The sequence below is a fragment of the Astyanax mexicanus genome, chromosome 7 (assembly GCF_023375975.1).
Source record: "Astyanax mexicanus isolate ESR-SI-001 chromosome 7, AstMex3_surface, whole genome shotgun sequence".
In the NCBI taxonomy this organism is placed as follows: domain Eukaryota; kingdom Metazoa; phylum Chordata; class Actinopteri; order Characiformes; family Acestrorhamphidae; genus Astyanax; species Astyanax mexicanus.
The window spans coordinates 12793477-12808670 of NC_064414.1; the positions used below are offsets into that span (position 1 = coordinate 12793477).

The following is a 15194-nucleotide window of genomic DNA, read 5'->3' on the forward strand; positions in this document are numbered from 1 at the left end:
CATTATAAAGTGATACTAGATTAGGTGATACAAGGCGCACCAGATTATAAAGAGATACTAGTAGGCAATTAGTTGCCATTTTTTCCATCTTTTTCAGGAGGTCTCACTGCTGGGTGGTGGGGGGTTAGTAAAGCTAAGTTAACTAAAACTATGCTAAGTAGACAAAACTGTAATTCTTAAAGAAAATATGAGCAGTGGATGTTAATCTACACAGATTTATCTCCTGAAAACTGTTCATTTGTGAGAGTAAATCTCTTCCGTTTATTCACAGTAAGCTTAGATTTTTAGATTTCCACTAAGGCTGGAAGCAACAGCATAAGCTGCCAGTGCTAGCCGTGGTTAGCAGCCAATGTTAGTACTGCTCCAGCCTCAGTTCTGGAGAACTAAACTGAAACTCCTGTATAATGCTGTACTTCAGCAGAGTGATTTTACTGCTTCTTACAACCTGACTGATAAAATTCATACATAAGGCGCACCGGATTATAAGGTGCACTGATGATTTTTGGGAAATTTAAAGGATTTTAGGTGTGCCTTATAGTGTGAAAAATACATTAATACTTAATAATGTGGACAGATTCTCCAACCTGAGCTGTGGATTTCTGCAGCTCCTCTAGAGTGACCATGGACCTCTTCACCTTTTCTCTAATCAGTGCTCTTCCTGGCTGGGCTGTCAGTTTAGGTGGTACATCCTTGTTTTTTTATTTAGGGTATCAGAGTACAGAGGGGGAATACAAATGCACACGACAGTTGCCATGTTTGAGAACTATCATTTTCTTAATACTTCACAATTACTTGCTACTTTGTGTTGGTCTTTTACATCAAATTTCACTGAAATACATTTAAATTTGTGTGTGTAACACTAACAAAAGTGGTATAAATACTTTCTCCAGGCACTGTAAAGTGGAATGTATAGCCTTTATATTACCTTTACATTAATCATTAATAGTATATATTAAAGAAAGAGACATAGGTAAGGTTTAATGTGGAAATAAAATGTTGCTGTCAGTTCGATGATGATTGAGCTCAATAATATATTAATAAAATCTGTTGTGTTTTCCAGGTGAGAGAGCTTGGCAGAGAGTTGGGCAGCCCCACTGGAGTTCATAGTGTGACGGTCCCTCCATTTCTTTATGAGATCACTGGTCTGAAGGCCATGACCTGGTACAACATGAGTGTCTCCTGCACCAATGAAATTGGCCGTTCGCCACCCAGTGCCTGGGTTCAGAGCAACACTACTGAGGGAAGTGAGTATAGCTGGTGATTCTAATAGAATTGGAAGAGTCTTCTTACAAAAATGTTGTCTTATTGACATTAGAACCATACAAAATCATGAAACTTGTAATACCTAAGGAAGAGATAAAAAAGATTCTATACAATATAACTTTATTTATCCTAAAACAATTTTTCCACAGTTATCCACAGACAATTGCCACATTAAGAATACCTTGGTCAAAAGTATGTAGTAGATAAAAAAAAAAAAAAAAAACTACATTTACCACCTCATGAATAGTATTCTGAAATGTCAGACCATTATTTCTGTATCAGTTCTTTAGGAGTGATATAGGTCAGGGTTTGTGCTAAAAAAATTCACATCTTTAAAAAAAAAAATTAACAAAGATTGAGTAATTTGGAATGCTGATATAGTCTAATTGTAGTATTAAAGTATATAATATATAAATATAGAATTATGTATATATTAAAAAATAATAATGCTCTAATGAATAGGGATTTTTTTTGTTTTTAATTGATCTTGATTTAAATGTTTGAATATTGTTTTAGTGTTTATACTATATACAATATACAGTTTCTTTATCTTATATCTCAGAAATACTGGACTAAATGAGACTTTTTTTATTTTGTGTCTGCACAACTGATTTATGATAGACTTGTACAACACTTCTGCACAGTAAACAATAAAAAAAACATTTTATACTATTTTATTCATACATTTCACAAGAATGTTTAAAATCAGATTTCGTTTTTCACATTTACGTAGGGCCAGATTAAGTCTTCACACCTGCCCTAGGTCACATGATACCTCATTATAAAGAGAGCTAAAACATTTTTGGTATAAAACATATGGGTGTTATAGTAAAGGCAAGTGTCTTTTAAGGTGAATTTAAGAATATATGCAAAATTATAGCCTAATATGGTATACATAATGGTAGGTTGGGTGTTCCAATTACAACTTTAGTTCTCAGATTTTTTTTCTCTAACAGCATTAAACCCTGTAATTGTAACTAAAATATCTCTAAATCAAACTATATCAAATCAAATCTGTGATTTGTGAATCAGATTTGAGTAGATTTGGGAATCAGAGGAGATACTTATTTCTACCCATAATTTTACAAAATTACTTTCAGTTCTGTGGATTTAAGATTAGAGGTATTGTACAGTATTTAGGGAGAAAGCCTTTTTTAAAAAACGGTTTTAGTGGGTCAACACCAAGAGTTATCAAATATCTTATCTATGTAAAGTATTTACTACCCCCCTTATTTTATATGAAGAATAAAAATAGTGCTCTGTGATTTATCGGATTTAACGCTAGTCAATAATTAGACAGAGTTGTTGAGGAAATTACATGAGGGTGATTCCTTTCTTAGTTATGAAGTTGCTTCCGCCGTATCGTCATTTTTTTCCTGAAAAGCCATATGGGAATAGGAGTGGTGCTGGACAGGAAACGTGCTTTTCCTCTCGGGCGTATCCAGCAAACATTTCCTCTGTGTTCCTAAAGGAACTGAACCAATATATTTCCAGTACTTGAGAGCTGTCATTTAATGCCACATGCCAGGTATTTGGCATTTTAATCGATCAAGCCATTATAGAATTAAGATTTAAATTATGCCAAAAGTAGAAAAACAACAAAAACGTACATACAAGGTTTTTGTTTGACACAAGAGATGTACTATATTGCCAAAGGTATTTACTCTTCCATCCAAATAATTGAATTCAGTTGTTCCAATCACTTTTATGGCCACAGTTGTATAAAGCAAGCAGCTATGCTTGCAGACTGCTTCTACTAACAGAATAAAAGAATGGGTTTCTCTCAGGAGCTCAGTGAATTCCAGCATGGTACAGTGATAGGATGCAGCACCTGTGAAACAAAGTGGAAGTGACTGGGACTGACTGCAACTCAGGCACCAAGTGGTAGACCACATAAAATGACAGAGTTCAGTCAGCAGATGCTGAGGCGCATGGTGCGGTGAAGTTCCAAAAAGCCCATATAGACATAGAAGAGTAAGTTTGATGCGGGAGAACTTGACTGGCCAACACAGAGTCCAGAACTCAACCCAATAAAACAGAAATGAGCTTCTAGAAAAATGGTGAAAGCTTCCCATAAACACATTCCTAAACCTTGTAGAAAGTCTTCCTTGGAATTTTGAAGCTGGTATAGCTGTAATGGGTGGCCTGGCATCATATTAAACCCTATCAATTAAGTTCAAGTGCGTGTGCACAGGCAGATGAGCAAACACTTTAGGCAATTTAGTGTATGTTGTATTGACTGTATTTAAAAAATCATTTTAAGGTCCAGATTGTTTTTCATGAGAGGAAATATAGAAATTGTGAGCTTATATCCATTGATATCCAGTGCATTACGACAAAAGCATATAAGCTAACAGTGTGCACAGTTGAACAAGTGTGCATATTTTTGTTTGTTTAATGTTAAGGTGTTAATCAGTCAATATCATGGCAATGTATGACAATACGTTGAATTTAAATTGAATGATTTTCTTTTTGTCAATGATCTCAGCACCGTCAGTGCCCCCTCAGAATGTGAGCGTCCATGTAAACGAATCCATGCTGGTGATCCGATGGAAGCCCCCTCCATCCGACAAGGTGAATGGAATCCTGCAGGGATACGACATCATCATTAATAATGGGAAGCACATAAATAAGGTCAGTTGAATTGAAGCTCTCTTTGTGTAATGCTGTGGTCCAAAATGACTGAACCACACATCATCAGTAGTAAAGCCTTCTATCTATTGGTGTCTCATTTAAACAGTCCTGAACACAGTACTGTCCAACTTCTATCTGTGCACATGATTTAATGCTGTTTACATGAAACAAAACACTGTAAAATGTTATATACTGCTGTATCTAGCAATGCTAACAATAATAGCGGATTTTGGTGGAACGCCGTCAACTTAAAAGTTATCCATATCCTATATTGTTATCCATTATTACAGGATAAAAAAGTTTAAATGTACAAATTTTGCTCAACCTTTGTTTCAGAGGTCTTGTAACTGGCACTGTGGCGATCTCTGCATCATTTTTTTAAGATATTAGCGATAAACAAGGGTCATTTTTTTCATATACAGTACAGGCCAAAAGTTTGGACAATGCGATTCTTTATTTTCATGACTATTTACATTGTAGATTCTCAATAAAGGCATTAAAACTATGAATGAACACATGTGGCCTGAACCTGTACTTCACTGTCACTGTGAAAGTACTGCAGTTGAATAGTCATTTTGTAGTCTGCGCCATGTTGTTTATGCCCATATTTGGGTTTCTGTGTCTAAGCTGAATTTCTGAATGACCGGAATGAATAGGCTTTTCAAGGGCTACGTTCACATTACCAGGCTGAAGTGATTCAAATCAGATTTTTTCTCAATGTGGCTCATATCAGATTTTTCATGGCTGTGTGAACGCGCCAGATCTGATTGTTTAAAATCAGATTGTTTAAAATCAGATTTCTGTCACTACTATATGTGGTCCTAAATCGGATGGGTATTCGATCTTGGACATGCGACGTGAACATGAATGTTCAAATCGAAATTCATGCATCGTTTTGCTTTTACACTGCGCTACGTGCTTCTCTCTCATACCCACACATCTTTCGGTGCAGCTATTTGCAAAAACAGCAAAAGCAAACCACCTTGCCTTTTTTCACCTCCTCGACCTGAGCATGAACTTCAGACCAGCTGTTTACTGTTTCTCCACTCCAACAAAAGATGCTCCACTGCTAACTTATCCATTTCCCTTTATAAAGGCACAAGTCGTCTCTCAAATATGACGTTTTTTGTTGTTGGTGAAAAAGGCGAAGTTTATACACGTATCAATATGCTCATATAAGACGTTTCAGGGACAGATTCGTTCACATTTCACACAGATACAGATCACTTACATTTGTTAATGTGAACCGTCAAGATGATCTGAGCCTAAAACTTGCTTCTATCACATTCTGTAGTAAATAAATAATGTACATTTTTCTCCTGGACATCACTAGATCCTGTGAATTACAAGATCATTTAAAAGTAGTAGACTAATGAGAATAAAGCTAGCTTTTAGCTAATGCTACAGTTAACTGAACTCACGTGACAGTGAACACGAGCAATCAATTGTTCAAAGAGGTAGAAAAAAAAACACTTTTAGTCTGGTCATGTTGAGCAGTGTAGTTTGTGTTACTGTTAGAACTTGTAAAAGGCAGATAAGAAGAAAAAGTGAGCATTAGCTGCTCAGTGTTTGTCAGTGATGGTTCTGGAGTAGCGGTTCCCAGCAGGTTTTACTGTTTATATACAGTCATTGGTTTATACACTCAATCCATCTTATCAACTTACAGCCCTCACTGAGGTGAGTTAGTAGTGTTAGATCAGATAAACACCAAAACTAGCAGGATTTTTTTCTCACTAAAACCTAAAGATAAACAAACCACTACACGTTGCTAACACGCTGTGAAATCCAGAGGCTGGATAGTAAACAGGCTGGTTGATTAGTTCCTGAACAGCAAAGCAAACTATGTATTTTGAATTAGATAGTGTAGCATGACTATCAGTATAATCAGGGTTATTGCTTAGTATGATTAGTGCCCATACTGATAGAATAGTGCATAGAATCTGCTTCTCCAAGTAAACATGCTTATGCCGCTCATCTCAAACACACTGGTGAAGCTACAGCGTTTAAAGCTGTGGTTTTGGAGTAACTGTGCTGCTAGATTTAGGGTTTTCCTCTGTAACTCTCCCAGCTTTCCTCAGTTAGAACAATTAGTTAATTAAATGGATCAGCTGTGTGTAAACTGCTGTAAAAATACAAACAGAGCTGCTGTTCTGAGCTGCTGTGCTGTGACTTCAGTTCAGTGTGCTGTAGCATTAGCTAAAAGCATTAGCTAAAAATTATTCTCATTATGACTCTTAAACAATCTCATAATTCAGAGTATCCAGTGATGTTCAGGAGAAAAATGTACACAGAATAAAATCTACAGGTTTCCAAACATATTCATTAACCACAGAAGGCATGTTTTTGAAAGGGCCATTCATTCTGGCCATATAGAAATTCAGCTTAGACACGGAACCCCAAATATGGGCATATTGGAGCCACAGTTTGACGCACAACTGCAGTGGTCTATGCCTTCCTTTCTGTCTATCTCTCATTACACCTGAATTTCACAACCTCTGTCTGTCTGTCTATCTGCCTGTCTGTCTTATCTATCCTTTTATACAAGCTTCCTCTACAGCTGCTAACTCAGTTTTACATCACTGATGTAAATACTAACTTTGAGCTTCCTCATGGTTAGCGTCAATAGCGGGTGATGTACTCGAGCATGTATTTGGGATAAAAAGTGATAAAAGTCAAATATTACTCCACTAAAAGCAGAAGTCCACCCTTTAGACTTCCATTCAAGTAAAAGTTCAAAAGTATTCTCCTTCAGATGTACATAAGTATCAAAAGTAAAAATATGATACTTTATTGCTCTAATTTCTTAGTATATTTTTTTGTAATAAGGCAGCTGCCTAAACAATTTGAGATAAAAGGACTTTAGGGTTGCTGACTTTATCAGTCTTTAATAGAATGCTATTAATGGCATTATTTTTCTACATACTGTATCTATATTTTACATATATTCCATCATTTATGCACTATAGGCGCTATAGATAATGTATGCTGTTCCCTAATTGAAATTGTTTTATTCTTCTTTCAGTAGCAATGCTTTATGATAAGGATACATTTATTAAAGAGTACATACGACAGAATGTTTTAATTAATTTATTAATTAACTGGATTTACAGCAACCTGAATCATTAAAATTAATTTTTAATTATGTCATAGCCATTCACACTTTCTGTGCATTTTTATGATCATTCTTAAGATATAGGAATCAGATATTTGAGTTGTAGAAATGTTACTGTCGACCACTGGTTACATGTTCATTTGTTGAAAAGCTAAGAGAACAAGTTGAGTAAATTTACAGATCTTTACATAAATATTTGTCCCGGTTTATGAAGGGTTATGTCGTACTTATGAGAGGTCTCGTGTGTGCTCCACCAAAGTTAAATACTGCAGTAATAGACATTCTTAGGCCCAGATTGGCAGTGACCAAGATGATGTTCTCTGTTAAAATGCTTTTTAAAGCTGTTATGTTATTGTTTAAAAAGATTGCTTTAACTGTTTATAACAAAGTAGTTCAGTTTGCTACTTTTTGTGTATTGTCTGCTGATTGTTTTGGTTTTATTTTCATGTTTTTAGTTTCATATTGATGGCAGATTTTTCTGACAATCTGTTTTCTTAATGTATTTCATAGGAAGTGATCCTGCGTAGTTTAAACCTCTGATAGCGATCATTTCAATATTGGAAAGTACCTTGTTTTCACAGGAAAAAAGTCTGGCTATTATTTCCCATCAGCTAAATGTTTCACTTTTAAAGTTGAGGAAAAGATAACAGATTTTGAATGCAAGTCAATCATTTTCAGTATTATTAACAGGTTAGAATTTATTTATTGCTGAACTATTTGCCTTCATTTATAATGAATGGTTTCATCTAAAAAATATTCAGGTTAGAAACAATTCATATTGTACCCTGGATTTTTGATCTTTTGGAAGAATGTTCTTCAGGCTAGGAAAAACCCACTCATCAGATGGTGGCGTTTTAATCTCAGAGTCACGCATTGAGTTAATTGTCTACAGATAACACTGTAGCTTGGAGTTTTGCTGAAATATGTAGCTTTAAAACAATCCAGCTGGATCTTCTGCCAAACAAAAACTATTTTGTGGTTTAAATCCCATACTAGTACAAATATTTTATAGCATGCAAAAACAGAGAAGTACAGCTGGCATGCAGTCCTCTTAACAGGCCTGTTAATGTCAGTAAATTGGGGCCAACATTGTTATTATTGAGACACCAAGATTGTTCAAGATGGATCTTTATCTAAAAAAATGGAGAAAAACAACCCTTTGAAAGTTTTATATAAAATAAATGAGTTGTTAACAAATTAATCTAAGCACATTGCTACAACCTAGAGTGGTTTCATTTGAAACCAGTTTTCCCAATAAAATAAATACATTTGTTTAATTTGTTGGAATTGTTGGTAAAGTGGTCTTCTTAGGCATATATCGTCGCTGTCCAATGAAAAACACTTATCTCCAAAACAGCAACTTCACAGAAGAGAGAAAAAACCTTGTAAACTTTCAATGGAAGTCAATGTAAAAAGAGTTTATTTCAGGTAATTTTGGAGAGTTTCTATTGGTCCGTTCATCAAGAAATTTTGGCACAGTGTGAGGGACAGTTTGTCTGTTCAAATTATGTAGTAAACTAAAAATCGACAAAAATGGAGATGTGTCTTTTATAGGACAGCGATGATATGAATGTTTAGCTCCAGTTTAGTAGTCATCTGAGGCAGTTTGTTATAGAGAGAGCCAGGCTGCAAGCATCCGTTTTGAGCCTAGTACAAATTCCAATGTAAAACCACATCTTTACTTCATCATTGTGTGTCGAGTTAAAGTTTTCCTTTGTCTGCAGATATTAGCATAAAAAAACTGCATTCGTAAGGCTGTGTTCACAGAGCAACAAGTATTCCCATGATTACTTTTCTATTTTTTCCTATTTTAGCTTCCTGCTCTCAGAGCAGCCCACCTGGAATTGGCCCGTTACTCTTTATGGCTGGTCCATCACTGTGTATTGTCTGCTGATTGTTTTGCTTTTATTTTCATGTTTTTAGTTTCATATTGATGGCAGATTTTTCTGACAATCTGTTTTCTTAATGTATTTCACAGGCAAAAAGTCTGGCTATTATTTCCCATCAGCTAAATGTTTCACTTTTAAAGTTGAGGAAAAGATAACAGATTTTGAATGCAAGTCAATCATTTTCAGTATTATTAACAGGTTAGAATTTATTTATTGCTGAACTATTTGCCTGCAACAAGTATTCCCATGATTACTTTTCTATTTTTTCCTATTTTAGCTTCCTGCTCTCAGAGCAGCCCACCTGGAATTGGCCCGTTACTCTTTATGGCTGGTCCATCACTGTGCATCACCAATTTAGAGCTATAGAATTACACACTGCTCAGACTGCACTGTGTAGCTTAGAAAATAAGTTGACACATGACCATGTGAGTAACGTTCTGCGCAGCGTGTCATGGTTTCTTGGCCTTCCTCTGGTACAAAAGCACACTTCCTATCTTTGTGTAAGGGGCCGGAAACTGACAGTGTGAAATATGGAGTTTGTTTTTCTCTGACTGTCGTGACTCATCATAGACTGAATGGAATTCAGTCACAGTGAGATTTAAGGCAGACTGTTTTCTCTTTTGTATGGATGTGAGTCACGTACAGGTCTGCGTTGGAGCAGTAGTAACTGGAAGTGTGTGTAATCACAGCTGTCCTCTCTCTGACACCTGCTGCTCAGCTTCACTGGAGACATTGTTTTAGTCAACTTCTGGCTGATAATTTAGCAGAAAATGATCTTTCAGTAATTCAAAATGACTTTCCTTCTATATATAATCAAAGGCCAGCTGGTGCCAGTGGCTCTGCGTCTGCAGTGTAGTGCTGATGAAGTGTTTAAAGCTGTTGTTGCTGTGCAGCTGCCCTGCATATGCAGGGTTCCAGGAAGAGTACTTAAAACTAGCGCTGTCAACATAGATTACAGTTTCTGGTTAGTAGAACGTTTTCTGAACATTGCCTTTTTGCATCTGTGAAGAAGAAGAAAAAGAACATTCTTAAAATGTTTAAAACAAACGTTTTAATATTCTAGTAATGTTGCTGCAACATTACATCAAATTTTTTGTTGTTTTATGTTTTTAGTAATGGGAATGTTAGTATTTGTCTAACTGGGATTGTTATGTAAGAAATGTTCTAATAACATTGCATTACAGAACATTATTGTTTCACACACTTTAAAATGTTACTGAAACACTATTTCTATGATGTTTCTGGAACCTTTTAAAAATCTTGCTTAAGATTCATACGTTTTTGGTTAGCTGAGAACATTAACGCATTAATATTTTTTGCAAATTAATCCCATTACCAAGTTTACATAGTCTGGATACTTACCAGCAGTTTTATTTAGTGATGTAAACACAGTGTCATTTACCATCAGTCTCAGAATTTCAGCAAGATAATTTTTTATTAATGCTAAAATATGGATTAAATCTCATAACTAACTTTCACTCTCTCTTTGTCCGTGACACACATCTACGCACATGCACGTGTATGCTCACACACACACTCACAGCTCCTCCTCTCCTAAAGCTTATATTAATCCATTTAGCTAATCTTACATTCTTTTTTAAATATCCACTATTAAACACTTGATTAAATTTTTTATTGATTGACACCACTATTTTAACTGGAATCAACTTCCTTAGAGTTTCTTATTTATTAGCATATGTCCCTGCGCTGCACACCTACTTGTTTTTTTACTGTTATTTTACTGTAAAAATGACACGACCATAAGCTATTAAATATAAAATGAATAAATATTCTAACACAAATGCAGAAGTAAAAACCTCCTGAAAGTGGGCGTTGCAGAATAAGGTGGACAGAGATCCTGTTTTTGCTCATATTCACTACTAAAATCTCACATATTACTGTGTATTAAAAGCTGGTTGTGTTTAGGTCATGTGACATCATCCTAATTTTGTGTTCCTATTGGGTATGTGCTTGATATGTGCTTTATTCCAACTGTAGATGTAGATCACTCTCTTCAGACTGAAGCAAGATGAGTAGGGTTAGTTTATCTTTACACAAAGTGAAGAATGTGGAAGAATTAAGTGATGATTAACAAGGTTTAATTAAAAAAAAATACATCTTTAGTCTTAAATTTTAGTTTAGAGTTGAGTGCCTAATATTTTATAGATAAACATTCATTGCAGTCATTCTGTTACACCAACAAATCAATATGGCCTGTTGACATCTATGGTGTTACTAAGTGGTTGCTAAAATGTTGCTATGGTATAGGTTTTGTTACTAAGATGTTGCAATATATTGCTGATATATTGATATCAGGTACATTTTAACTGAATTATAAGGTTGTGGGTGGATGATTACATTTATAACAGTCAGTAATTATAAATGTTAAGTCCATATAAGAACATCAGTGCAAATGTTACTATCAGTCTTAAAATGATGATTGCCAGTCTCTTTTTTTATTAAGATTTGGCCCCTACACATTTACCATGCACATAGAACACCAGTATACCTATTTGTTCATATAGTCGACTAATCAGCCAATCATGTTGTATCAGTACACTGTTTAAAATCAATTCCTGTTCACCAGCCAAGAGGAAATTTGTTCATTTCAGGTCCCTTTTTATTTATTGACATGGTAGTAGATGACGGATTAAATTTGCAGCCACTGTCACTCAAGACTGTAAACCTATTTGTTTTATTATTTTGTGAAAACAAAATTAAATAATGACTATACTAAATCATGTTTAGTAATGTTAAAGGGTTAATGTGTCAGTAGTAATGCTTTTATTAGGTTTGTGGTGAAAAAGGAACAGCAGTTCAGATGTTACTGTCAGCCCTAAAATAACAATCGTCATCTCAACAATCATAAATCTCTGTCTTGAGCATAGCATGGTTGTTGGTGCCAGATATGCTCACTCACTCACTCATTCATCGTCAACCGCTTTATCCGTTAAGGGTCATGGGGGGGCTGGAGCCTATCCCAGCCGGCATTGGGCACCCTGGACAGGCTGCCAATCCATTGCAGGGCAGACAGGCACATTTACAGACACACTCGTACCTAAGGGCCAATTTTCAACCAAGTTCCAATTAGCCTGAGCTAATTGGACCCAATTGGTCACAGTCTTTGGACTGTGGGAGGAAACCGGAGAACCAGCAGGAAACCGACGCAGACACGGGGAGAATGTGCAAACTCCACACAGAAAGACCCAAGTCGCCCCAGCCGGGAATCGAACCCAGGCCAGCTTGCTGTGAGGCGGAAGTGCTACCCACTGCCGCTGCCAGATATGCTGGTTTTGATATTTCTATAGCCAGACCAATACTGTACCTTAATATCAGATCATGTGGCTTCAAAATTCAGCTTGAAGCAGTTTATCAGTCTTATAAATGAGAGAACTGCTCAGCGATGCCCGCTAACAGCTTCTCTCAGCGAGAAACAGCCTTCAAATACATTCAACATGAATTCTTTTTTTTTGTTTTATTACTCTGTGAAAAACACTGGCCAGTGACGGAGTTAAATCATGTTCAGTAATGTAAAGGGGTTTACATGTCAGCAGTCTTGCTGTCAGCAGGTTTGTGGTGAAGAAGGAACAGCAGTGCAGATGTTACAGTCAGCCTTGCGCAAATTGTGCCATGTCCTGTCTGTCACATGCTCCTCTGTTAGCCCCTCCCTTCTCCTGGAGACCTCAATTTCTTCTCACATTTGTGGAGAGTCTCTCTTCCTCTTTTTTCAGGTTCCTGGTGTTTTGTTTCTGCCCTGCTGCTCTTGTGATCGCTCTATCAGCACAGCACTTCTTCTCTCCGTTCCCTAATTTTATTCCTCTCACAGCCTGAACACACAAACCTTTTGACCTCAAAGGATGAGCTAATTAGGATAACTGTGATATAAATATTAAAAATGACTATTACTAGAGTGAATAAAGCGTATTTGTAGGATGTATAACATGCTCTGTGATAAATTAATAAAAATGAAAGCGATATTCTTGGCTATGTGATAATATAATAAAACATACAACATGATATGGCATACACCTCTAATTAAGATTTTCACCTGATTTTAACAGAAGTCAATGATCCAGCTGTCATGATACTAATAACACATTCCATATATCCACGCTATAAATACATTAATAAATAAATGAAAAGTAAATTAATTATACTGGACAAATATAATCTGTCTCTAGTAGATATATAATGGGAAGAGTGTGAATTTTATTTGTGCTACAAACAGCAAAAAGCTTGGACCCTGATGGCCCATATGGCCCTAAAATAATATCACCACATTTCAGGGTATTTTTGAGATCTTGATTGAAAAATGTGTTGTTTATTATAGTGTGTGATATGATGCCTCTGTCACTTTATAATGAGGGCTGGGTCAAGGGGCACAGAGGAAGGCAATTAATCAAAATAAATGTGTTAATTGACAACCCTAGAGTTTACACATACACTTTCAAGTCTGTTTTTTTGTTGTTGTTTTTTTTGGGTAACACTTTACAACAAGGGTCACAGTTAACAGTACATATGGCAGTAATAGGCTTTGTTAAACAATAAATAATAATAGTAAAGAATATTTGACACTAGTTAGGAGATTATTAAAGATTACTGCATTAATCATAAATGCTTACGATTGTGTAAATAATAATAAATAATAATATTGTAAGGGTTACCTAATTTTATATTTATATGGTTAAAAAATGTTGGGATTTGTCTTTTACCATTACTTGTTTTATATACCCCATTTTGGAAAGAAGTGTATAACATGTTATCTGATTTCTTCTTTAGATTCGCAGCATCTCTACAGAAGCGGCGGTGTCCATGCAGGTGTTCAACACCACCTACAGTGTGGAGGTGACGGCGTGCACACAGGCTGGCTGTGGAGCCAGAAGCTCTCGATACTGGTTCTTTGTGCCAGAAATTGGTGAGTAAATCGCAAAAGTGACCCCATATTCAGCATTTTACAACTTGAGTTCAGACCCCAGATAATCACCAGAACATTCAGTACAATAAATCATTTTAATCATACAATCACCTCATATAACATACTGATACATTATATTAGACATTTCTGAAATCTTTTTAATTTAAGAGCATTTATCACCACCACCGTCTGCCTCTTAACACAAAAAAGAAATGTTACTATAACCACACAGAAAGGGTGAAAACTGAAAGCTCCTTAAAATTGATCAAGCTACAATGGTCATACTAAATATTAGGGGTGTCATTATGTCATGTTCTCGAGCATCGAAGTCAAAAAGAGGATCGACTATCCCTCCCTCTAAGCTACGCTAATGGCGCAGCACACTGTAGCCGACGCCGCGGACATTGTGACTGCTCAAAGAGCAGCCCTTTCTACAGAGAATGTGGACGTTCTCATCTTACCTACAAAAATATAAAAATAACAGTCGTTCTATCTAGCCTCAAATATGTTAATAGTTTTGGTACCTTAAGGAGCATCTTTCTCTCAGGTAAAGTTAATAATATATCTTTGTTAAAGAAAAAAAACATGTCATTCTCAGGGACCGAGTCTTATTTTTCATGTTTAACTGTTATAGTAGGATAGTTCAGTTTTTTTAAGGCTCTAATTGTTCTATTATTTTGTACATGACTGTTCCTGTATTTTTGTATTATTTATTTTGTTATGTTGCACATTGCTGTTTTAATAGTGCACACTGCTGCTACCAAAAAGGCCACTAGATGGCATTACATATATATCTTAATTAAATTATTTAAATTTGATCATTAGTGCCTAATGTGGTGTATTACATGTATCACTTTGCATCACTTATATCAAGCCCAGATATTGTAAATTTGATGAATCAAACCAATGACTGACCATAGACTAATCTAAAACTGGCATAGGCCTCTCTGCTGTAAAAAAAAAAAAAAGAAAATCGAGAATCGAATCGAATCGTGACCGTAAAATCAGAAATAAAATCGAATCGAGGATTTAGAGAATCGTGACACCACTACTAAATATATAAATGTAAAAATACACTAGTGTTTCACACTAGAATATTTGAACTTGTTTTTACAAAATCATTTAATAACATTCTCAATAGAGATTTCAATAGAAGATTTCTTTAGCAGACAAAGATGTCAGTAAAGAGCATCACCTTCAACTCTGAAATGTGAACCCACAACCTTTAAATTGCTCCAGCGACAGAGTGCAAACCTGCCTGACGTTGAAAAACTTTCATTAAAAACAACAGTATTATGCCTGAGACCTAATACTAATAATGCCTTGTTTAAATCTTATTAGCAATACTTGTGCTTACCTGGGACAAATAAAATACATTATG

At 35.7% G+C, this 15194-nt stretch overlaps 1 protein-coding gene across 1 annotated transcript in view; it reads left to right on the top strand.

Moving 5' to 3' along the window:
* Positions 1-15194, top strand: part of mertka (c-mer proto-oncogene tyrosine kinase a) — a 47914-nt gene that overhangs the window by 15481 nt on the left and 17239 nt on the right. The window contains exons 7-9 of the mRNA XM_007228743.3: positions 1061-1244; positions 3752-3897; positions 13678-13813. Coding sequence (XP_007228805.3) covers positions 1061-1244; positions 3752-3897; positions 13678-13813 — 466 coding nt within the window. The remainder of the gene's footprint in view (positions 1-1060; positions 1245-3751; positions 3898-13677; positions 13814-15194) is intronic.